This window comes from Sebastes fasciatus, chromosome 23 (assembly GCF_043250625.1).
Source record: "Sebastes fasciatus isolate fSebFas1 chromosome 23, fSebFas1.pri, whole genome shotgun sequence".
Taxonomy (NCBI): domain Eukaryota; kingdom Metazoa; phylum Chordata; class Actinopteri; order Perciformes; family Sebastidae; genus Sebastes; species Sebastes fasciatus.
In genome coordinates, this window is record NC_133817.1 from 10,459,680 (window position 1) to 10,486,189 (window position 26,510).

Genomic DNA, 26,510 nt, shown 5'->3' on the forward strand with positions numbered 1-26,510 from the left:
CCCCATGGGACCTTATTTCGGAAAAAATATGTACGGTAGTCAACAGCGAGAAACAATGTTTTTTGAACTGCAACTTTCTTGACCTGCAAAATTATGTTTTAAATTGACAAACATCGTGTGTGATTCATGGCGCAATTCAAACGGGATCAAAAGATTATTTGTCTCTCACCGTTGACTACCGTACATATTTTTTCTGAAATAAGGTCCCATGGCGGTCCACCGGAAGGGGCGGGACTTCGCCTCTCTATGGCGGGTGGGAGGGGAGGTAACCTTGTTTTGTAGTGACGTTTGTGACGTGTTTTTTTTTGTTTGTTTTATGAAAGAAAAGATCAAAATATTTTTATATTCCCCAAAGTATGGAGTCATAGATACACAGCTGCATCCTTTTTTAGTGTATGTTTTGTTGGCCTAAAAGTAGACAAATTAAAGTTTATTGAGGCTAAAAACACCACAATCAGCCTGTAAAATGCCCTTTATTTTGCAGGTAGAGTACAGTTTCGTACAGTAGTAGTTTTTAAGGGAGGGGAAAGCATGATATATAACTCGGGGTCCTTTCACCAACGTCTCAGTTCTGCCTATTCAGAAGACCATCTGTTTCAACCACAAATATATGCCTCTTCATACCATCATCAGTGCCGTTTACTGTCCACATCTACTGTATGCAATCAAGCAACATCAGGGTTTGTGAAATAATGACCGTGTGATTAACCTTGACAGTACTGCATCTATCTGCTGCAGAGCCTCAACTCCAGTCATCTGAAATTTACAGCCAGAGTCCCTTTAAAACCGCCAACCCTTTGTCATTTCCAGCATGCCCATTCAAGTGCCTCATTGATTTAGTTCCCCTGCTATGCTGGGACAAAAGATACAGCTGGAAAGCAGGGAACCTTAGCCCTCCCTGAAGAAATGCTCTTATAGACGCTGAAAAGAGCTTTACGAGCGTGAGGAGGAGGAGGGAAGCTTCTTCTGTTTATTTGTTTGAAAGAGAGAGTTGCTTTTGAGGTAGCGTTAGCAAAGAGGCAGTGGAAAAGTGAATTGAAGGAGCTCACTGGAGCCGGCTGCTCTTTATACATTCAAACTTAGCCTAGTTATAACAAAAACACTTTGCTTAACTTATTGGAGATTTAAGGATTAAATAGGGTTGCACCACATAAACTAGTTCTGATGTAGTTTTTTAGATGTTATCAAATATTTACATAGGTCGAAAGGCCAAAACACACACCCTTTTTATAGCATCAAATAACTAATTAAAACCAAAGTTATCAGAAAAATTAACACTTGAACATATATCAGTCTGGTAAGAACTACCTAAAATGACAGAAATCATCTTTGGGAAAAAATTATTTGACATGTACTTTGACTTTTTCGTTTGGATCATTCAGTAACATGGAGGAGGCGGGCTTTATGACCTATACTGCAGCCAGCCACCAGGGGGCGATCAACATGTTTTGGCTTCACTTTTGGGGAGCTGCCATGTCGTCCATCTTTATATACAGTCTATGTTACAACCTGATTTAGTAAATTTGAAATTAACTATATGTTACTAAGCACTTGGGAAGGATTTGACAAAATTTGTGATTTACGAATAGCTGGTGCAACTCAGTCTCGTGTTCCTAAGTCTACATTTCATACAGGCTTGGTATCGTGACTGATCCTGCCCCTGGAGTGTGTCAGACTGAGTCCTCTCTGTCTGGTGATATATATGCGGATGCTCAGGCTGATTCATCACTGTCCCCATTGCCAAGCGGTAGCCACACCAGCAGAAATCCCTCATGCCCAACATATTTGTGTGCGAGTAAGGATCATTACTCGTCCACTACTGAGCCTAATGGGGCTTATCGGCATCAATAGCACAAGGTGAAAAGAACATTTATGTAGTTGAAACTATCCTCGGTGACAAATCCCTCTTTTTTGGCAGAGAGAGATCCAGAGGGATTACATTATTTTAGCTTTTCAGGGTGACGCAGATGATGCACTCTTTTTGATTGAAGCAAGGTTGCAGTGTTATAAAGTTGGAAAGCAATAAGTGAAAGACAGGAAGGTAAGATTTCTGTGGAGATAAGAGCCATGAGGTGAGAGAGACAGGCAGGGGGGAGAAAGGAAATGTAATTGCTGGCACTAAAGCATTGACGCAATAAAAAAAGTATACAGGAGGTTGACGTCTTTAATAAAAACAGTGTAATTTAAGGACAACGATGAAGAGTTGGTGCGATGATGTTTTTTTGGATGGCTTCTGTCTGTGAGGGTTATATAATCCAAAAAAAATAACCTAGCATGGCGCTAGGGATGAAAGATGAGTTTCACAAACAGATGCACACAGCAGTGGGTCGCAGCTTTTTGCCTCTGTGCTCATCTGGATGTAGACATATTCCCAACTGACAATTATAAACACATTAGAACGCCTCTGCGACAGTGATATCAGCCAGACATTAGGCGGGAGTCATAACTGTGAAATATTCAAGATCTTGATGTAATTCTCTCCTCCATACACATACATTTCCTGTCTATGTAATGGATAAAAATGAAAACAAAGATTAATGAAACATGGTCTCCTCTAGGTGTAATCTCATCTCCATAACATTAGATGATTTGACAGTCTGTATTACATCCATAAAACCCGAGTGTCTGTCTCCAACTGTCTGAGTAGCAGCGCGATCTTACAAGGAACAAAAGAAACGAGGAAGCAAAGACACGTTTCTTTGTACTGGGAGACGTCTGAGCACACAGTGTGCTCTGGAGTCTCCCTTCCTGTCTGACTCAGAGACGCAGTAATAACCGGACGGATTAGAACAGCTGTTTGTCAATTAGCTCTCAGTTTCTCTTTCCGTCTGTCAGCTTCTTTTCTCACACATATTGGATGACGTCGGTTTTACTGTCAGTGAGATATGAGAATGGATATTAGGATTGACGTCAGATTTACGGGAATACATCCTCCATATATGTAAATTAGGTGGACAATATATTTGAAACATTGCCAATGCAGTACAATACAACAACAAAACAAGTAAACCCTCCAAATGTGCCATAGACCTGAGCCAACACACACACACACACACACGATTGAAGAAGAAGCAGAAGAGAACATCTTAAGCACTGCAAGGTTATTTTGTTGCATTGCATTTCATCATACAGGTGTTCATATTTTTCTGGGTACTGCAGTTGCACTGAAGTCAGTTTGTACCAGCCTGTTCTCTTTCCCAGGGTGTTAAATACTGATGCTTTACTACACGGCTTTGTTGAATGCTTGATTCTGATTGGTCAATCACAACCTTCTATGGTTTGTTATTTCGTTGCTATGGACGCAGTTCTGATGTCAGACTCTGGAGGACCATTTTTGTGTCAAATTATTGATTTCTTAAGTAAGTAGCCATGTAATAAGCAGAATAATGTACAGCTAGCGTCATTGTTGTGAAATAAACCGCTGCATCACCCTGTCGGGGGTTTATTTCACAACAATGACCTGCTCGCTGTACATTATCCCTTACTCGTCACGGCCGTCGTCGTTCGGTACCACCGCACATAGCATCCCTTAGCGCTGATATGAAACACGCCGGGCATTCCATTAACTGTAATGTAAACCCAACAGTAAACGCGCATGTAAGAAGTTACAAACAGTCCCTTTAACATTACATACATATACTGTAGAAATTGAATCTGTTGTAAATATATCAATATTGGTTAGTGGAGCTTTAGGAAGAAACCAGTCCATTTGCTCACTGCGTAATACACAAAATCCTCATCAGAACCTTCTGACATACCGCAATGAAACATTCCAGAACTCCAACAGAACTATCTGATGCTCCCTTACACGTTTCCCACCAGAAAGTTCTGACCTTAGTAACCTAAACATCCCAGAGTCCCACCAGAACATCCTGAACCACCCCTAACTTAAACATTATGTAACCCCGACAGAATGTTCCAATTTCCCCCCCCCCCAAGAAGATTCCCAAATCCCACGGGAACATTCTGATTCCCTCATCTAAACATTCCAGAATCCCTCCATAATGTTCCGAACTCCCTGAAGCATTCCAGAGCCTCACCAGAACGCCCTGATCCTGAACGTCCTCTCCTAAACAATCCAGAGCCCCACCTAAACACTCCTGATCAGTGTCAGTGTTCTGGAAGTCTCTGGTGTTGCGGAGGTCAGACTGATGTCACAGCTGAGATGGAGACAGGAAGCGCTGCAGGAAGTCCGTAAAGAACACAAACATCGCTGGTGGGGAAAGGGGAACAATAGCATCTTGTGATTAACGGAGTGAATTTTTATGTATACACGCTTCATTCCTTGACGCACACATGGATTTTATATTGTTTTGTAGGCATGAATTCTGAGATTAAATGCTGTGACGCTTCTCTCTTTTTGTCAGATAATTGGATTTTATTGCACTTATTAAAAGTCAAATGTGGTGACATTTGGATGAAGAATTGCAGCTGCATGCATGTCGAGAGTGTGTGTATATGTGTGTGTGCTCAACTCTGACAGATTTATTTATTTTCTTTAGGGCTGTCAATTGATTAAAATATTTAATCACGATTAATCGCATGATTGGCCGTAGTTGATCGCGATTAATCACACATTTATCTGTTCAAAATGTACCTTAAAGGGAGATTTGTCAAGTATTTAATACTCTTATTAACATGGAAGTGGGCAAATATGCTTGCTTTATGCAAATGTATGTATATATTTATTATTGGTAGACAATTAACAACACAAAACAAACTTTGTTTTTTCTAGTTTCATATGATAACAGCATCTTTACTCTAGCTATAAAACTGAGCCCGCTACAACCTAAAAAATCGTACTTGCATTAATGCGTTATTATCGTGTAACTTTGACGGCCTTAATTTTCTTGCAATCAAAGCAGGTAGAGAGAGAATAGTCTTAAAATGCTCTTTTGTTGCCTCACAAATGTCGTGCGGTGCTGAAATATCCATTAGAGATCTGTTCTTAATGGCATTTACATAACAGGTTGCTTTCTGCGAGCCCGGAGCTGATGCCCTCTCTGAGTCAAATCAATGCTAAAGTAGAAAGAGAACACCAATCTGGACGTAATTAAATGTCACATTTAACACTGCCTGCTACCTCTCTTTCACACACGCATCAGCTTGGGTATAACCAATCAATACCCAGGGGAAATGGGCTGGAAGTGTATTAGGTTGTTAGGATTGATCATAGCAGAAAGATTTGTTGTGTATCTATCTCTTTCTAAATATGCACTCACGCTCTCTCACGGAAATGGTATGATTGAATCAGCCTGGATCAGATTCAACTTTCAATAACAGAGCTGTTACCCTGCAGGCAGCCTCAGCGCTAGGTGCTGTTCTCTGCCCTGCAGGCTGAATCACCCGGCTTCAGATTGTCAAACCTGTCAGCGCACACACTTGTCACAATGATTAAAAGCTGGCTGACTCACTCGCTGTCCTCAGAAAGCAGCTCCATGTGTGCACGTGAGGGGAGGAAGTGATAAAGAATGACATGAGAGAATAAAACACTTTCTAAGATGGCAGGTGCAGACTTATATTGTGTGGATGAATAGTTAATGTGAGCCCGGACAGTCAACTATCAGCAGGGTCAGGTCCATATCACATGACAGGGCCACTAGCCATACTAATTGGTTTCTTTATCAGTAGAGCCAGAGTAGACTTGCTCCGCCCTTAAATCATTCATGACTCATTCCCCAGACCTTTGTGGGGTAATTCATCTACCCCTTCACTTGAGATATGGCCGGTGTCATGTTTCTCTATTTTAGCTATCTCATTATCAAGGTGACTATGGGTTTTAATTCGCTGTTAACATTGGCTATTTAAAAAAGACTGCCTGTAAATGATGAGGGAAATTGCTGGGGAAACAACCACCTGCTGCATGAAGTACCACAGCAGTATGTTTGATTCTACTTAGAGTGGTGGAATGCAACAAATTACATTTACTCTTGAAATACTTGTACTTTACTTGCATTCTTCCTTTTTTTTCCTAATTTGTACTTCTACTTCTCTACATTTCAAAGGAAGGGATTAAGGGAAATATTGCACTTACTTTTCACTCCACTACATTTATTTAACAACTATAGTTTTTGCTATACCACTTTCACACCGAGGACTCAACCAGGGTTGATTGTGTGTATGAAAGGGTTAACCCGCATTGATCGACTCGCCTTTGCAACCCAGGTCAAGAGGTGGGTGGGTCAGACCAGGGTCGGACCAGGGTCGATTTCGATGTGAATTGCACGGACCAGGGTCGCTAACAAACGGGGCAGGACAAACCTATTCTGTTGCAAATGAGGGCGCACAGTCCGTGACGCAACTGTCACAGGTCGCCGTGGCTCATAAAGGCTGCTGAATGAGAGAAGCTTCCACCGTTACGGAAACACATTGTGTTAATAATAAGCCGACCACCTCACGGTACCGCCAACTGTACGCGCATCTGTTTTTAAAGCGTGATTGCACATGTTCTATTTTTAACGTTACCTTTTTTAACTTTTATCGCAAAAAAACGTAATATCGAATAGCATTACTTGTAGAATTGCAATACTTAATAATCGCAATACATATTGAATCGGCACCCAAGTATTGCGAAAATATCGAATCGGGAAGGTGTATCGTCACAGCCCTAATATAAAGTTTTTATAAGTATCTTCATCTCAATAGTGCTTACACAATACCATAATACGATAATACTTTATTGTCAGAAAGGTCTGAAATTTGTTTTGCATCACAGCAGCTCCATTTGCAACATCACAGAAAGGACAAAGACAAGAAATAAGGATACATACATTTAAACATTACAATCACAGAAAATGATATTCAGGGCCCTTCAACGTACCTTTGATCTGGGATTAAGCTCCATATTTAGTTTTAGGATTGACTGGTGTACAAAAGAATGCTTCAGTCTAACCTTATTAAATCGTGGAACCCTGTATCTCCGATTTGATGGTAACAATTCATATTCACTGTTCAAAACATGGTGTGGGGTCAGAGACGATGGTGTTAGCCAGCCTTAATATGTTATTATGATGGGCTAATTCATAGATTTTCTTAAGGGGTTTTCAATAATGTGTCAATGAGTGTGTTCCAATCCACATACTTCCTGAAGTACACTTCAATGTAGTGCACTGTGTGCGCTTTGTACTTACTTGAGTAGTGTGTGAATTTCCGCGGGGTAGGGTCGTCTCAAATCGAATACTCTGCGGCGCACTGACCGGAAATGACGATCGCAACATTTCACCGCGGCTCACTACCCACCAAAATATGTTCTTGGCCGTTTTGAGTACAACATCCGGGTACTTTGAGTGCACTGCATTTTGCCGTACTTCCCAAGTGTGAATGCACTTATGCACTCAAAATAGTAAGTGTCAGTACGGAAGTACACGTATTTGAACACATTCATCGATAATAATAATACAATAATGCAACACTCTGAAAGGGCCCATTCTGCACGATGAGTACTTTTACTTTTACTTTTGATACTTCTGTACTTTTACTTGTAAAGGAATAATTGTATAATCTAAATACTTCTTCCACCACTGAGTGGTGATCTTTATGTATACTTTGACTTCCATAGTAGTAAAACTTGGTGTATATTTGAGTAAAACAGCTACTTTAATGTGTAGCTCTCCTTTCTGTGGTTATGAATTGATTCGTGTGGGTGTATTAGATTTCCCCCGCAGCCCCTCCCTGTGTGTGTGGAGCGGTGGGCGGGGCGTAGTCACACACTGTGCTTCCCCTGGCTCGCTGGGTTTTCAGAAGGATTACCGCGGCGGGCTGGCTGGAGGAACGAATCACACCGTCGCCGCCGTCGGTCGGTCGGGTTTTTCCACCTGCGGTGAGGAGCAGCGAGAGAGAGGAGCCGTGATGGCACGTGTTGCACCGGATAACTTTACACTGGAGGACAACAAAGATCCAGTTTGAGTCCTGAGATTATGTCCGGAGCTTGTTGTTGTGCTGCTGTGGAGAAAAGTTTACCAGGAGTAGGGATACTCTTATAATATGGTAAATATGCGTTTTCTACTATTACCAACTAGCCTCAATAACATTGCTATTTTATTCTCTTAAAAACAAGCGACCTCTCCACATAGAGGCCACACATTACGCACACATTCACAATACACATACACGTTGTTTCCTTTCTAGCCACGTCGATAAAAAGGCAAATCTGGTGTTATTTAGGTTGAAAAATGTCCAGTTTAATAAACCTACAAAAGAGTTGACAAGTAATGTATCTTTAAAACTAGCTAGAGTTGGAAATATTCTTCTCCAAGCAACATTTTGTGCACCCTCCAAACAGCTGACACCTCTCTCTCTCTCTCTCTCTCGACTAGTCCCGACACGTTTTGTTTCTCTTGTGAAGACAGCAGCCAACATGTCATTTAAAACAAACCGTAAATCATTCTTTGCATGCCTGAAAATGTGCATATCTGCTACAGCACAACATATTTACATCATGAATCTCTCTCTTTCTGCATTTCGGCACAGATCTCACCGCCTTTTGCCCATAAAATGTCCATTCTCAGTATCTCTCTCTTGTCTCTTGCTATCTTATTCCCACAAGTGTGCTACCAAAATGCACTGCGGTAATAAGTATGGAGAAGTGGCAGCCAGCTCTGGAAGCTCTTATTGTATATCATGTTATACTACTGTTTGTTTGTATCATCATTAAATTGACAGATTTTATAATGGAGTTTGGTGGAGATTGACCGAGCTTCTTACAGACCATGTTCTGCACTCATATGAGGCATCATTAAATTGGCAGATTTTCTAATAGAGTTTGGTGGAGATTGACCGAGCTTTTTACATACAGACCATGTGAGTTATCATTAAATTGACAGATTTTAAATTTTAAATTTTTGCTTTGACAGATTTTAGAATAGAGTTTGTTGGAGATTGACTGAGCTTCCTACAGACTATGTTCTGCACTCATATGAGGCATCATTAAATTTACATATTTTAGAATAGAGTTTGGTGGAGATTGACCGAGCTTCTTACATACAGACCATGTTCTGCACTCATGTGAGTTATCCTTAAATTGACAGATTTTAGAATGGAGTTTGGTGGAGATTGACCAAGCTTCTTACAGACCATGTTCTGCACTCATGTGAGTTATCATTAAATTGACATATTTTAGAATAGAGTTTGGTGGAGATTGACCGAGCTTCTTACAGACCATGTTCTGCACTCATATGTGAGGCATCATTAAATTGGCAGATTTTCTAATGGAGTTTGGTGGAGATTGACCGAGCTTCTTACATACAGACCATGTTCTGAACTCATGTGAGTTATCCTTAAATTGACAGATTTTAGAATGGAGTTTGGTGGAGATTGACCGAGCTTCTTACAATGTTCTTCACTCATATGAGGCATCATTAAATTTACATATTTTAGAATAGAGTCTGGTGGAGATTAACTGAGCTTCTTACATACAGACCATGTTCTGCACTCATGTGTGTTATCATTAAATTGACAGATTTTAGAATGTAGTCTGGTGGAAATTGACCGACCTTCTTACAGATCATGTTCTGCACTCATATGTGAGGCATCATTAAATTGACAGATTTTATAATGGAGTTTGGTTGAGATTGCCTGAGTTTTTTCAGACCATCTGCAGACTAGACAGTGAACTTGACATACTGTTTTAAGTCATTTTGACACTGTGCTCAGGTGACATTTTATGATGTAGACTTTTTTTTATTTATTACTCAGACATCATGTAGACCGTTGGTAAAGCAGTAATAAGCGCCCACAGGCAAAGCCACGTTGTGGAGCAGGTTTATCCAGTCTGTCTGCAGGTGTTGTATGTATTTCAGGTGAAGATTAAAATATCTTTCTCTGTTATTATATCCAGTTATATGGGAATAAAAACGCGGGGGAGGTTGCTGTTTTCTTAAGGTGTGTTCAAGTTCCTGTTGTATCACAGAGCTCCTTGTTGGAAGGAGAATTACAGCATGTGCCTTCCTGTTATGTGTTGCGTGGATGCCACACATGCTATGGTGATCTGTCAGTATGTTATTCCTCCCAAAGGTTGAATAACATGACATGTTATGACAGGAAAACCAGATTCTTCTCTGACCCAGTTACAGGGGGCTCACGTACAGTACAGAGAGCCCTGTGCAAAACATACTTCTAGCCTAAGAGTTATGTGACAGCTTTCAAACGAGGAGGAGGTCTAAATGGAGACGAGATGCACTTACTTTTTGTGTTGCGATGCTATTCACAAGCTTTGAGTGAGCACCATTTTAAAGGTCCCACCAAATTGCTTTAAAATGACACCTTTCTTATTCACTTAATTTGAATATAATTGTTAAAAAGCCACTCAGATTGCCACAATCCATTAGAGAGATGGGCCTTTTTTGCCAGCTGACACCCACATACAGTCAACCATGTCTCTGTGGTACATTGTCCTGCTGTCTGTTAGGCATCAGTAGGTACACAAGATAATACACAGAGGCATTTTTCAGCACATGACACCTTTTATGAGCTGTTCAGGGACTGGAGGTGGCTCATCGCGTCCTCAGTTGTTAACCTTTATTTGACAACACTCAGGGGATCCTTTTGGAAGTGTCAACTGAGCATCTTACCAGCGGCCGGGGAGCCGCCCAGTTCAGCCATAGTTTACTGTTGAGCAGCCATGTTGGTACAGAATGAAGAGCCTTGCCCAAGGGCACCTGAGTGGTAGTTGTTGTGGAAGAATATAGCATTAGTCATTCTCCTCAAGCACATTTTCCAGACTGTAGCTGGAAATTCTTGTGTTTGTAAGGGAGGGAGTAGACAGAGTAGAGTCTGTTGACTGAAGTTGGGAGGAACACTAAGAGCCTGCAGAAACCGTTTCCACTGTAACACCTCTTTATTTCTCTTAACTGGTTGAATTTTATTATATATTGGTAAACAGTGATTCTCAGCTACAATGCGTTTTCGTCCCTGTGATGACGGGACGCCGTTAGTCTTGAGCCCCGACGGTACCTGCGGTACTGTAGAAAAAAGAGTACTGTCACTTTTTCAGAATTTCGGCATTAACTTGGTATCAAAGTATCGGTTCTTGTGACATCCCTGGTATCTAGAAGTGTATTATTTAACTTGTTCCCATGGTCTAGTGTTAAAACAGTAAATAAATCGTAATTTTGAAACGCAATACTTAAAAATCGCAATATATATCGAATCAGGACATAAGCATATTGTCCCAGATCTACTAGATTTATGTCAAAGCCTAATTAGCCTTAGTAAATTATTTAAAAAGGTTGTTGTGTTTATTTTTTTGAAGTTATTTTTTTTTATTACTTTATTTAAACTTTTTGACTGCGTATACACAGGAAAGAATCAACTGCAGAAACAAATTAATTAAATAATAAGTAACCAATATGAATAGTGTGTAATTTAAGACCAGAGCAACCTTAGTTTAGCCAAACAAGACTATTATCTAAGTTTATTGATCTTAGCTGGTGTATTATTAGTGTTCTTATCACTGAAAAAGTGAGTCATTAATGCGCTTAAAATCCCCTTAAGCACATTATTAATACCGTAGGGCTGACTAATAAGGGCGTTTTCAAACCTGCGTTGTTTACTCCGGATGAATGGTTCGTGTTCCTCTTTGGTACACTTCGTTTGAGCTGAAAATAACGTAAAGGACGCAGTATAAACAAGTCACTAACCTAACAACATTAAGGCTAAAAAACAACCCATAATGCAACACTCTCTGTAGGAGTAGTCTGCATTTAAAAAATAATATTTGATGTTGTGAATACGCAGATTTGTAATCCTTGAATTTGATACGACCCCCACTTTTTTAAACATAATTTCCAGAATGAAATATCATCTTGTGTTCGGGCCAGTACATTATGTTATTAAAAGAGTAGACCTGGCTTAAGGTTAAACCTTATTTTCCCAATTACATGATCTTTTTTCATGGTCGGAGGCCTAGATATTACACAGCAGCGAGAAAAATGTGTCTGTCCCATCATGCATAATGCACACTATAACGTTGGGCTTTTCTTCAGTGCAGAGGGTTGTGGTTTTCTGAAGGAAATATGTGTGTGTTAACAGATACAGGAGACATCATGCCAAGCTCACCTCTTCTGTGATGAAAAGGAAAGGCAAACTGATATCAGCGAGGAAATTGATTGGTTTATGCAGGTAGAAGGATTGTAGAGGACGTGATTTATTGAAATATCAATATGGATGGTGCTTAAAGGTCTCGTGTGTTTACATAAGCCTAAACAGTGTGTGTGTGTGTTCGTGGTGGTGTATAATTAATGCATTGAGTAGCCTTTTCTCTCGCTATCATTAGATCAGTTTCAAAGAGGAAGATTTCGTCCTCTAGCTAGCTGGACTTTTGTGTGCATGTGTTTGTGATCGGGAGGAAAGAGGATGGGGGTGTGTTTCCTTCTCTGAGCTCCTGACAGTATTCCCTCCAGGCAGCAGTGTGTTTTTCTAAGATTCCTGTTCCTTTTCTTTAGATTCATGTCAATAAAGCGGAGGTTATTTTGCCCACTTTCTTGGAAAAGAGATGAAAGGAATTTGTTTATTTCTTAAAGAGCATTTGACTGCCACCAGTCAAGTCAGGTTTGTCGTTTTGGCTCATAAATGCGTCATGCAGAGACCGTCCTCACCAGGCCTCAGTGTTTGATCATTAGACTCCCAGGAAAAGCCAATAATCTGATGCTGTTTACTTTCAGTTGCAGGTTTGTCTCGTAGGTTTTCCCTCCAGTATTTTTTCTGAATTCAGTCACCATAACTGTCTTCCAATTAGGGCTGAAACGATTAGTTGATGGACAGAAAATCAACCGGCAGCTGTTGTGTTTATCAATTTAGGCTTCCAATTAATGATTATATCCGATTATATTGATTAATCTTTGGGTTTTGAACTTTTGACAAAACAAGACATTTAAAGAAGTCACCCTGGGTTCTGGAGAATTGTGATTGGCTATTTATTTTAGTATTTTCTGACAATTATGATTCTAGGATTATTTGAAAAAATAACAGTTAGTTGCAGCTCCACAACTGCGGGCTGACACAACAAACACAAAACAAAGGGAGGAACAGGCTCTACTTTTTGCCTTTATATATTTAGTCTCTTGAAATCCTTCAGGCTGCTACCAGCCAGTAGCAGAACATTGAATTCACATAATAGGTGAGCATTCACAAAATGTTCTTGTTCTTTTTTCTATTTATTAAATCATTGGCACCAGGCTGGAAGCGTCTCTGTGTGATGGTCCGTTTCCAATGATTTAATGAAAAAAGAAAATGTAAGAGGAACATTTATGGTCACCTAAAATGTGAACAAAAGATTTCGTTATCCCTCACTGGCTATGACCGGTTTCTGTCCTGGGGGTTAACAGTAATTCCTTGTAGTAATGACGAACGGCTGCACACTGTCTTTAAACTACAATTTCTTTCACCAGACAAAGGTTCGACTGAGGTCGAAACGTCCATTTAATCATATTTGTGGTTTGGCTTAGAGACAATTCAGTCGATCGACAGAAAACTAAGCTGCTGTCCCACAAAATCAATTTGGATGTAATCCACATAATCATGAACCAGGAAGTATAAAGAGCGACACACGCCACATAGGGAGGAGGTCGAGGTGGATGGGTGGGTCAAAAAACACGGCACTTTCACCCAGGGCACCGGTGTCCGTAACCCGTGTGAGTCACGAAAGTTCTGTACTTAAGTTACACCATTTCCACGGTGTTTTCCTAAACATAACCAAGTAGTTTCCTGTGAAGACGGAAGTTTATTTTAAAAGACTGTGAGCTTGTAAGAGCAGAAATTGAGGAATAACTTTTCTTAAGACCATACGGCCCGTTGTATGAGGATACGTTGAATTAAGCCATATTTTAAGCAAAAATATGAAACTTTAAAAAAATAATTCTTTTTTTTGGTCTTATATGATAGTAAAATGAATATTTTGGATTGTCAAGAAAGTATAAGTCAAGACATAAACTTGGGATATAGGAAATTGTGATTGACATTTTACACCATTTTCTGACATTTTAATTAGCAAACGAGTAATTGATTAATTGAGAAAACAATCCTTAGTTGCAGCCCAATAGTTCCTTTTTGTTATCTTACAATAGAACCGGTGTCTGTTGAGTCTCATTTTAAGAGATGTAATATGACACGTTCTTTAAATGATCAAGGATATAGATAGATGGATAGAAATAGAGCGTGTAAATAGAGTAGAAGATGTTCCCAGTCTCGGGTGTTAATGGTTTTTGCCCTGAACAACACAACAACAACAGGTCAGAGCTTGCTTGTTGCTCTGTTTCTGTGGGATTCAGGAAACCAGTTTTTGCAGGAGTTTTATAGGCAGAACACACAGACAAGCCCCCCATCAGCACCACAAATCCCAGTGATAAACTGAGCCGTGGCCTTTTGTTTGGCCGTTGAAAGCGAACAAAATGGGAGGAGTGAATGTTGTTGAATGGGAGCTGACTGATGGTCTTCGCCTTCGACTCGCTTCACTGGTTATTACGGCGAGGTGCTGGCCCTTCTCCACTCAATGGCGTCTGTTGTCAGGGCAACCGGTGGAATCTGTGTCGTATCCCGGAAATAAATTATGCTTAAAGGTATTAAAATGAGGAAAGTGATGTTAGCGTGAGAGGAGGACGGAGAGCAATCTGTGAAATTTGAATGATTTTCACATGTAGGTACGCAGGTTTATCTCTTTCTCCCTGTGCTTTTGGATTAGGGATTGAGTGGGCTAAACTGATACACCAGCAGTGATGCCGGGTGTGTGAGTAACACGGTGTGGATTAACCAACACACACATACTCTGCCCATCAAAGAGATCCTGTGTTGGGCTACTAACACACACACATAGCTGTTTTTTCCCCATGTCATATCACATAACGCTGATTCATTGCCTATTATTACACTCTGTGAGCAGATGTATTAAGCCAGCTGTCCAAATTTGGTTTAACCCCTTATAGCATTTTATTTTGAAACCACTCAAACTCAGCAGCTTCTGAATAATCATTACAACCTGCTATAGTGACAGATAGTCGATAGTCCGAAATATAAAAAAATGCAGATGCAGGGACACATGTTTGAATGAATTCCCACATTAATATGGAAATATGTGGCTAAGCAGCTCATGTTTCTAATTGTTTCTAACATTTTGTTAGCCTTTAGCACGGTGCTGTCCTACAGGCGATTAATCAATTAGACAATTCTCATGGTTGGTAAATCGTTTATTAAGTTAAGTTTATTAATCATTTATTAAGCCAAAAAAAACTAATATTTGCTGGTTCCAGCTTCTAAAACCTTAAGATTTGCTGATTTATATAATTGGTAATTGAATGTTTTGGGGGTTTTAGACTCAAGCGCCATGTGTGAGCCGCTCAAAGACGAGAGCCGAGAGCACAAAACCCCCTAAAATTCAGTTTATTATCATGGAAGACAAATAATTATTCACCATTGACTGGCAGATTAATTGTCTGTCAATAGTATTCTGTGATTTATTGTTTCAGCTCTAATGTAAATAAAAATCTGCCCACACATACCTGCCAGTCACTGTTATGTAATTCACAGCGAGTGTTTGCATAGTGTGTTGATAGAAGGATGCAGGGTCATTCAGACTGCGTGGACACATTTCAACGTTACTACAACGATAGCTCTGGTTTGTACTCGCGCCAACATTTCAGTGTACTCGGCTCTAGTCTGTACGTTAGTGTATCAGTGTGTGTTTTAGGTGCAGATCAGAGCTGTTATGAATCAGGCGTCTAAAAATGGAGCGTTTCTAAATGGAGGTGTTGAATGGAGCTGAACTCTTTCCTCCGTTACATCTGGCATCTAAATACAGAATGGATGAGTGTGTCTGTATGTGCATGTTATAGTGCACACTTTACATTTAAAGAAATGGTTGCTTGGCTTCTCATTAAGTCTTAAATTCAGATTTGATGATTGTCTTTCAGAGGTTGTAGCATGCTCAGTCTTAAAGCTAGGGTGAAGATACTTGGTATTATATGACACTAGTAAACCTAAGTAATTGATACCAACCATGTCATGTTAGTTTGTTGAGAAGAACGCTAAATAATGCTCTAAAGTTGCACTAAATTTCGTCGAAGAAAAACTGACATGGCCATTTTCAAAGGGGTCCCTTGACCTCTGACCTCAAGATATGTGAATTAAAACTCTAAAATGAAAAGAGTGAAAGCTGTATCTTATTAAATAAAACAGATGTTCACAAACTGCATAATTTGCAGTTGAAATAAGGTAATAAATCACAATATATCTTATCGACTAATACTCAACAAAACGCAAAATGTTTAAAATCGCAATGACCAATCGTGATTTAAGTATCGGGATAATATTGTATCATGGGGCCTTGATTCCCACCCCTATATATCAGCATGGTCAATAGTTGGGTGAACTAGGCTGATATTGTGATTTAAAATGGGCAAATGTTCCCTTGAAGGCCACAGTATAAACTCTGACCTTAACTTGTTTGAATACTCTGTCTTTTAAAGCTCTAATCCAATTCTGCTGCTCCACCTGTAGAGTTCAAACACTGACCTCGCCTCAGCTGGGTTTTATCTCTTTCTCTTCTTCTGTCACTCTACATCTCCATCACTTCCCCTAACACGTCCTTTTAAATCTCTTTTACTATTTCTGTCTTTTTTTCCCTCAAGATTACAGCCTCATCTGTGTCCATCACTTTCTTTCTTTCACTCGCCGAGCATTTTAGAATGGGAGTGGAGTGAGGGCTGCTGGGTAATCTTTGCTCTGGAAAGCACCAGATTAAAATCTCAGATTACAAGAGGAGAGAGATTACAACTTTTTTTTTGCATGGGAGTGTGTAAAGCAGGTCATATACAAACACACATGAGGTTCAGATTGTGTAGGTAATATCCTCCCTTCCTCTAGCTTGTGTAGTACATGTTGTACTCATGTTTAAAGCTTAATGTGTGTGTGTTGTTTCTGTATATGTAGGTGCTGTATTATCTGATGCACCCCAGATAGTAAATGGATTGCCAACAGTTCATTGATTTTTAACTCGATATCCATTCAGACCTCTCTCTCTTTCTCGCTGCAGTGTGATTTATTGATTCTCTGTATTTCCTAGTTTCTCTGTGGGGTGTAGTTAACAGAGCATTGCAGTGGACTAAATCACCTCACAGTTTTCATCACACAAGAGTAATGCTCTTTTCTTTCTCCTGCTGAAAATGTACTCCAAAACAAAAAGTTTATTCAGTCGCAGCGAGACACTACTGAGCTTAAATGATCCCTGAAATTGAAGGAAATGTTCCGTATCAACATCTCCTCAAAATGAAATAAACTTCTCTAAATATAGCACTTTTATCATTAAATACCATTAGCATAATTCATTTAGAGACATTAGTTTAATTACTACCATTGGATAAGAGCAGATTACTGAAAAGATTGGCAGCCGCATACTGCGTTTAAACATTGTGTGCCATTCAGTCTGATTTCAAAAGCAAATCATGCGTGTTACTCTGCTTAGATAGTCCCAGCTTCATGCTTTAAAAGGCATTGTTGTGGTTATAAAAGGCTCTTGTTGACTCTTATCCTCCCTGAAGCGCTGGAGTTTGTGCAAAATGTGGTTTGAACTTTTTGAAGCACAAAATGCAATCAAAGCACATTCAAGAACCACGGTTTTAGCACAGCCTCACAGAGCTACCGTAGACTCTCTACACTTAGTAAGCTTTGGTAATGCTTTCCACAAGGACAGCCGCACGGACATGAGCTGACGTGGAATCAAGACAAGGAAACATTTGGATCTTTTATAGTCAATGCGGGTTCAATGCGGGCAAACAGACTTTCTCAAAGCTCCTCAAAGTTCTCTATTTTCAACCTGCCGTCGGAATCCCCGCGAAGGGCTGTGTTTGATGGTGTGACATCACATTTCCGTGTGGACACTCGCAGATGCAGCAAGAATAAATCACGTTTTACACTCTTGTGGCCTTTCCACGCCAGGGGCATGTTGAATAAACGACACAAAAATGTGAAATACTCGCCTGCGAATATTTCACATCAAAACTATTCATACCGGCAGCAATGCGAACTTGCGACAGCTGCAACACTTTTTCAATAAAAGGTTCGAATAGATTCGCACAGGCAGTCGCCAAAACTGGGATCCTGTTGGCCCAGAGCAGCGTCTGGCATTCTGTCTGAGGTAAATTGCTGTATAAGCTACTCTGAGCTATTTTAGTTTCCTTTTAGCAAAATGCTCTGAGTGAATTTGCCCCTGGTAAACACTTATGCAGTGTATACTGTATGTCTAGGGCTTTTATTGTAAAAGATAAGAATGGAAGGAGTGGATCTGGTCTGTGCTGCCTTTGTCAAGGCTGAAAGGTCGACACCAGCCAATCTCTCCTCTGGGGACATCTTAACTGATCACAGTTTGAATTCGCAGCGAGTGTACAGGGGAATAAATGAGGAGTGGACGAGAGCAGGATATCTCAGTCAGTCTCTCATCCCTCCATCTGTGGTTTGTTAATGAGGCTCTGGGGGTTTTCCTAGGTCATCATGTGACACTCTCACACTGTATGGACACCTCAGCCTGTGAAACTACAGAGCTGCTAGAAGTTTGGTTGCTTTTCTTATCTCGCAGCACACACATTGCACACAGAAGTGTTTGAAAAGCGCTGAGGAAAATGCAAATTTCATAAATTTATATGATGTTTCATCTTTTGAAGCTCCCTCCCAAATATTTCTGTTTGGAAATTTGGTATAAATCCTGTGGCAGTTTACTTTTTAATCCTCATTCTGAGTCACAACCTCTATTGTCAGGTTTATATATAGATGACACAAAAGTGACACACCTCTGGATTTAGTTGTCTGTTGTGGCGCTGTATATATCTATGAGGGAAACGTTATAAACTCAATTAAATTTCAGTAACAGAATCATTTCTGTATTGATTATCACATTTATTTATTCACAAGCCATTTTAAAAAAATCTGTCCACTATTATATATTTTTTTATTTAAATGCTGATACATGCACTTAAAAATCACTTTCCATTGATTCCCTATTGTCTTCATCACCGTCTCACTGATTTTCGGTGCATCTGTGATTAATACAGAGGTTAAGTGCGTAGATTCTTAGTACAGAAGTAGTTATGACATGTGATTAAAGTGCTATTGAATCAAATAAAGTGGCTGTAGAAGCAGGATTAAACATGATAGTGAGAGCAGTAATGAACTGAAAGAAGTGCTGTGGCGATTTGAATCACAATGTCGTTGAATAACAAGGCTATTGAACACAGTGTGAAAGTGTTTGTAAATAATTATAGTCAATCAAAAGCAAAGTGTTGACGGATCAATTAAATGTTACCGAGTGCAGCGTGGTCTGACATCACTTTTGTGTTTTCTTACTCGGCCTCTGGATGATGTTTTCAGCCGCCACGAGTTCAGTACATGTGTGGGTGTGAGCGGAGAGCAGCCTGTTATGACTTGATAACATTTTTCATGTCAGTGCAGTGACTAAGATATCAGACACACTGTTTACATCCCTTCAGCCCCACCTTTAGGTTTGGCCTCAGTGTTCACGTGGATTACTGCAGGTAGAACAAAGGTGATGTTGTCAACACAAAGCCAAGGCAGAACCATATATTTGGATCACATGCTTTATTAAGTCTGACAGTGTGTGGATCTCTCTGTTTTGCTCTTGGCTCTATTCCGCAGTTATAATACTATATAATATAACATGTTTATGTATATAGCACTCATCAAAATCAGTGATTATCAAGGGCTTTACAAAAAGAATAATACATGATACGATTCCACAGAACGTCAATAAAGTATACTGAATTATCATATAGTCAGTCAGGTCTTTACAGTCTGTGTGCATACAACATCCTCCATCATTAGACACTCAGGTGGAAAAGCTTCACTGAGGAAAAAAGGTTTATTTTCCCCCCCGTCAGAGGGTTTTATTGCATTCAGCCCTTGTTGCAGTGCTGAAAATTGCCAAAACACTGTGTTTGTATTCTAGCCCAATCCCCATTTTTCTATCTGTTCTGTGACTGTTTGCTTTCCATTTATTCTCTGGGTAATTCTCCGTTGTATCTCTGGAGCCCCTTGGGGAGGTGGTGTGCTTGTCTGCCAGCTCCTCTTCCCCACAGGAGGCTCCTCTTCTCTGGCCACAGAGTCACGGCTGATCCTCCTCCAGGCAGGGGGCTCTCCAGTCCAGTTCACATGAACCAAATGTCTCATTTCACCTTAAACTGTCCTCTCTTTTTATCATAGGTGAACTCTTTTTTATGTCTCCGTACGTGATTTGAATACAGTTGAAAAATGGGAACGGTTGAATGAACACATCAGGAGGATATCCCGTCACCAAAACCAAGCCAGTTCTCTTGTATTTTCTTTGTTCTGTCTTTCTTGGCACAAATTATTCCCTAACAATTTAAGTGTTGGACAACAGCAAATCAAATATTCATTAAGTGTTAAGACACTCAGGTGTTTCCTTTTGATTGCAGACTTGGAATATAGGGACTTCCTCTGCTTAATTAGTAAAAATCTGTTTTATTGAAGTTAACTGAGGAGATGAGAGAAGTTATGAGCCCTCAAATTGTTTAGTAGCCCACAAAGTGCACACAATAATCTTCATGATGAATAGCTCTGTTAAGGATCCTGTATCTCTAATCTGTTTCATTTGTTTTCCATGCAAATTGTCTGAAAAAAGTCTGAAAAATATCTGAAAAAATGTCAGAAAAAAGGTGGAAGAAAGGCAGAAAAAAGTCTGAAAAATGCCATTTAAAAAAGTCTGAAAAATGTCCAAGAAAGGCAAAAGAAAAGTTCCAAAAAATCAGAAAAATGCACCCACTTTTGAGTTTCCAGTCTGTACAAAATCTTCTTTTACTTTTTAACATTTCAGAGTTGAGCCTCACAGGTTGAATGGATTTGAATTCAATTGCAGGTGCACTGGTTTGTGTAACGTGCACCTTGTTCTGTGGCAGCATAATGCATTAGTGTTGGTGTACGAGCTTTTTCTCTGAAGCCCCTCAGGAAGTACAGTCATCAATTACCAGGGATACTCATCTGTGTTATTCTTCAGTCTGTTGGAACAGAGTGGCCTTGGCAAACGCAATGGGGTTTGCTGGATTAAGCCCTTCAAAACTTCAGTTAATCTAAATTGCGGTCTGACTACATCTCCATATTTGTCCAAAGAGCTGCTGTTCTGTTAGGTAAGAAAGCGATAATGGTGGAGGAGGAGAACTGATACCAAAGGAAACAAAGCAGAGCATCCATTTTTAGCAAATCTAGCAATGTAGTCATAGGGATGTTAGTCAGCTGTTCATCAACTTTGGTCCAAACTGAAATATCTTAACAACAATTGAATGGATTGCCATGGAATTTGGTACCAACATCCACGGTGCCCAGAGGATGAATCCTATTAACTTTTGTGATTACCTGACTTTTCCTCTAGCGCCACCACCAGGTCAACATTTTAATTTTTTTAATTTGTCAAATACTTTGGCTTATGACCAAATACCTGCAAAACTAATGACATTCTCTTTGTATTTGGTGCTAATTAGTGAAAGTTATGTTAAGATGATGATCATTATACCTGCTAAACATCAGGATGTTAACTTTGTTATTGTTAGCATTCCTGATGTAAGCATTGAGCTCAAAGCACTGCTGCGCCTAAGTACAGCCTCACAGAGCCATTAGCATGTTTTTGTGTAAAATATAGCACGTTTTGTTCATTTCACTGGTTCTCTAATGTACCATAATACATGTGGATTGTTGCCATGGTTACTTTGCAGCTATGTCATATGTTATGAAACTATATGTTGGCTTTCTATATTATCAATACGTTCTTTTAGCAATGCATGCCCTCAATCTCCATCCATGTTTGAGGCAGTTACATCATGTCATCTCTCTATGGAGAGCCAGCTTCCTGTTATTGGATTAATAAATCTGGTTTTAAACATCTCCTCCACTAAATCTCTTGATCTCCCAATCCCATTATTTCCTACCCAACAGTCAAACACACACCAGTTTAATTCAGCTGGTGCTAATCTGGTGTGCTGGTTTAGAGCCGACTAATAGATGACTAATGTGGTATAATCTCTGTTACGTTCACTCATTTGTCACAGAGGAGACCAATAAAGAATCATGTACACCAAATACATTAGTGGCTTTCACATATTTTGCTTTACATTCATTCTTCTCTCTCTGATACAAATACAAAATTAATTCATGTGTTTATTTATTTATTTATTTATTTATGTAATAAATATAAATCGATTCATCTTTTGGTCTGTATATTGTCAGAAAATAATCGTATACAATTAACAGTTAAAAAAACAGGAAGGCTAATTTTCACTCTTTGAAAGCTGGAACCAGCAAATGTTTGGCACTTTGCTTAAAATTAGGGCTGTCAAATTTAATGCGATAATAACACATTGTCATCATATGAAACTAGAAAACCTGAGGAATCCATTTCTACCAACCATGTCATATTAGCTTGTAGAATAAGGAGGCTCTATTCCATACAGCCTTTTACCAGACCTTACAGCCACAATTGTCTACACACATATAGGAGTATGGTGTCTTTATTTCTTGTGAACAGCCTTGACTTGATAGATTACTGTTGGGGGTCGATTTGATCATTCGTCCCTGGCGGACAGCTGCTGATTGGTTTCTGACAAAATAGTTGAGTCACCTCTTTGTTTTGGCAGAATGACACTGATTAGCTGGAGGGGAGGATTGCACCGCTAATGAGGGACGACGTGTATCTGACTCGTGCCTACCTCTGGCTCATGTTAGTGGGAAATAAATTGATGGATTGGCGGCAGGAATAAAGAGCTTCTGACTCTCTCCTGGGAGCAACTAAAGAAAGGCTTCCCTTGGCAATTTCCTGTGTGTTTGTGCCAGGCTGTCGTCTCCCCATGGCAAGGTCTCTACTCCCAGCTCCCATCAATGAGGCGCTCAGATGAGCTGGCTTAGTGGGAGTTGGAGTAGCACTTGCTGGCCCACTCTCTCTCTCTCTCTCTCTTCCACGTACAGTACACACCGCAAGCTTCCTCTCCAGTCTCTAATCTTAGATTTTGGAATATAGAAAGCCAATGCAAATCACACACCACCAACGCAGAGACACACACTATAGCTGCCTCATCTTGCGTGCTTTACATGCATTTGCGAGTTTTTACCTTCAAGTGATAATTACTTTCATTATCAGTTAATCTGTAGGTTATTTTTAGCCACACTAGTCGAAACAACGAGGTCAGTCAGTCCATCACTTTGGTCCAGACTGAAATATCTCAACATCTACCAGATAGATTGGCACGAAATGTTGTACAGACGTTCACGGTTCCCAAACTATCATCAATTTAATGATCCCCTGACCTTTCCTTTAGCGCCAAGATGAGGTTCATATGTGTGGTTTAGAGTGAAATGTCTCGACAACTATATGATGGATTGTCATGAAATTTGGTACATGCCCCCTTTAGGATGAATTGTAATAACTGTGGTGATGATGTGACTATTCATAGAGTGTCATCATCAACATTTGTAATTTGTCCGACGATGACAAACCAGAGGTTCTCAAACTTTTTGGGGACAGGGACCCCTTACAGGGGAGAACATTTCCCAAGTACCCTCGTAACACCGATTAAGCATACACTTACTACCTTGTGTACTCTTAGATGCCGTTGGAACTATTTCTATTCTAAAATCTCTCAATTTAAATACTTCTGTTTCACAGTGATAAAGAGAAAAAACGATTACCAAAGCAGTCGTCCATTAATTTAGCTGATCTACAAATTAATGAATCTACTAATCCTTTCAGAAATAGTTTACAGTATTTATATATTTGTGTGGTTGTTTGTGAAAGGATCGTTGTTCCTTGACAGAACTGAGCAGCAGTAGAGCATGTCAGATTTTGTCATAGATAGATGTCTTTGATATGCATCAAAGCTTCCAGACCAGATTTGAATCCAGGAAGCTGCAGATGTTATGTAAATGAACCAACTAAACCTCAAGGACATTACATCTTTTGGCCAGCTTTTTCACTTGTTAGTTGTCTGCTGTAGAAAAATCTAATTTACAACATTTTCGCAGGAAGTTAATGGCCAGTAGTTCCCTCCAAGGAAAATGAGTTCATGTTTCACTTTTAAGAGATTCTGCATTCACATCCATTTTTATATTTCTTGGAGACAAGTTGAATATATGAATATCTCCTTTCCCAGTGGACATATGCCCTGGTGCGTGTTGTTTGTGTGTTTTGGCTGTGTGTCCAGCCATCTGTATAATAATCTAAATGGCCTCGGTGCAGACCGGGGTCATAGGACGAGTTGTGACCTCAGAGACATATGGTGCCTCTGTGTGTTCACATGTTAATAATTTTCCATTCTAAACACCCTCAGACCCACTTTCCAGTACATGTCCAGTACGTGTGGGGACTGCTGAATGTGAGGCTGACAGCAACATGTTTATACTTGAATCTGCTGCAACCGGCTGATTTATGACCAGGCTGTGAAGGAGGACGAGCAAACAAATGTTTGGTATGTGCAAATGAAAGCGTGATCTGATCACAAATGTAATATATTCAAGGCTGTGTGCCGCAGTAGGAAGATGATACACAGTTTCTTGTTCATTGCCATAGACTCACAGTGTGTTCATGCACTAATCATCAGGCTGCAGCCAATTTTAATTATTAAATCATCTATTCATTATTTTCCACATTAACCTTTTACCACCCGCTGTTCCAGCCGCAGGTTGCTAGCACTTTGGATGCTAGCACTATGAAAAGTCACATTAATATTATAAAGTCACTACATATCATGTAGGGAGCATAACAGCCTCTCCTGAACGGTTAAGTGAACAAAATAATAAAAAGAGATTAAATGTCAAACAGCTCAAATTTAATTATTTTTTTGGTGGTTAGTAAATTATTTTCTAGGGGATTAGTATTCGTTTCAACTATTTTTATAATCGATTAAAAGTCAAAATTCTCTGATTCCAGCTTCTTAAATGTGATTTTTTTTCTGGTTTCTTTACTCCTCTATGATAGTAAACTGAATATCTTTGGGTTGTGGACAAAACAAGACATTTGAGGACGTCATCTTGGGATGTGGAAAACATTCATCCTCATTTTTCACCATTTTCTGACATTTTATAGAGCAAACAACTAATCAATTAAACGAGAAATTATTGACAGATTAATCGACAATGAAATGAATCGTTAGTTGCAGCCCTAAAAACCTTAAGATTATGGTGTCTCCAAGGATCAATGGCCTCATCCTCACAGTTATGAATAGTTAAAATCTCATCAGAAGATATCAGAGTCTGACCAGCAGTTAAAAAAATCCTCTAATTCTTTATTCTACTGTTTTATAAAAGAGAGGAAACCAAGCACCATCTTCCATTTGTGAAGCTACAAACAGCAAATGTTGTGTATTTTTTACTTAATGTTGATTGTATCAGTGTTTATTTAGAGCCCAGGTTTGTTCTGGCTGCGTTTCTGTCCGTCTGGTTGGACCGATGGATGTGTTATGTGTGATGTTCTGAGGGTGTTCGCCATCTGTACTCAGGAGTAGCAAGACAGTTTAATTCAGAACGAAGCATTTACATGAATGACTTTTTACGTTAATAAAAAAAAAAGATGCTAAGTTAGTAACTGTTTGATATTATAGGACTTTTATTCACTGCTAGGGTTGCTGACTCTGCAGGATGCATCACAAAGCCACAGGACACAATTAAAGTGTCATGTATTCTGCTCGTCTGTGCATAAAGAAAAAGACAATAAGAATAAAAGAAACGCCCTCAGGGTTTGTCAGCAGTTTGCTCGTGTGTGTGTGTGTGTGTTTTAGAGCTTAGTCTGTGCGCTTTGCTGCCGTGGCAACAAGAGTTACCACATACTAATATTTTAGGTTGCCTTATGTAATCGTCTGCCTTTGTCAATAGTGGATTTTCAGAACAAGAGGCGCTGGAGGCTGCTTGTTTGGAGCCTCGGGCTCCACACTGCTCCACTAACTGACCGTTGTGCAGATTTACGGTCCCATCAGCTGCCTTTTTCCTCCTCTTTCCCTCCAGTCTAAACACAAGAAGTCTCTCAAGACCATGCACTCAATACTCTGTTGATCCTCTTTCTTAGCTCTGCTTTTATCTCATGTCTTTCTTGCCTGGAGACGAGGCAGAAAGAAGCTTTTCTGCGAGGCCACATAAACATACCTGATGTTTTATATCAATGTCACAAGATTGTGCAGTTTTTTAAGTGCGTAGCTTAGCCTGAAAGTCTATACAGACAGCAGCAGCACCCTGTAAAACATGCCACATTTATTTTTATGTAACATATCGGCCTGTCATATCGGAGGAAATGTTCATTTCTGGCCAATGCCGATTTTTCATTTTAAAGCCTTTACCTGCCATTACCGATAACATGACAATATCATCGTGCATCCCTAATATCTGGGGGGTAATGTCAGTTTTGGAGCCTCTGTGTTGTTGTTTTTGCAGGAGGCACCTCTCAAATACTAGTCTCAACAGCAGTCATTATTATCACAGGTATACCTATTTGTGAAGGTAATACATCTCCAAGGCCATAATAATAG

At 39.8% G+C, this 26,510-nt stretch overlaps 1 protein-coding gene across 4 annotated transcripts in view; it reads left to right on the plus strand.

Annotated features, from left to right (window-relative positions):
- The window catches only part of tmcc3 (transmembrane and coiled-coil domain family 3), a 45,835-nt gene that overhangs the window by 13,623 nt on the left and 5,702 nt on the right, over nt 1-26,510 (plus strand). The window contains exon 1 of one of the 4 annotated variants that reach the window (XM_074626133.1): nt 7,847-7,986. The exons of the other annotated variants lie outside the window; for them this stretch is intronic. Within the exon in view, the coding sequence (XP_074482234.1) occupies nt 7,984-7,986 (3 nt within the window). The 5' untranslated portion in view covers nt 7,847-7,983. Of the gene's footprint in view, nt 1-7,846; nt 7,987-26,510 lie in introns of those variants that run through there. 4 annotated transcript variants of the gene reach the window in all.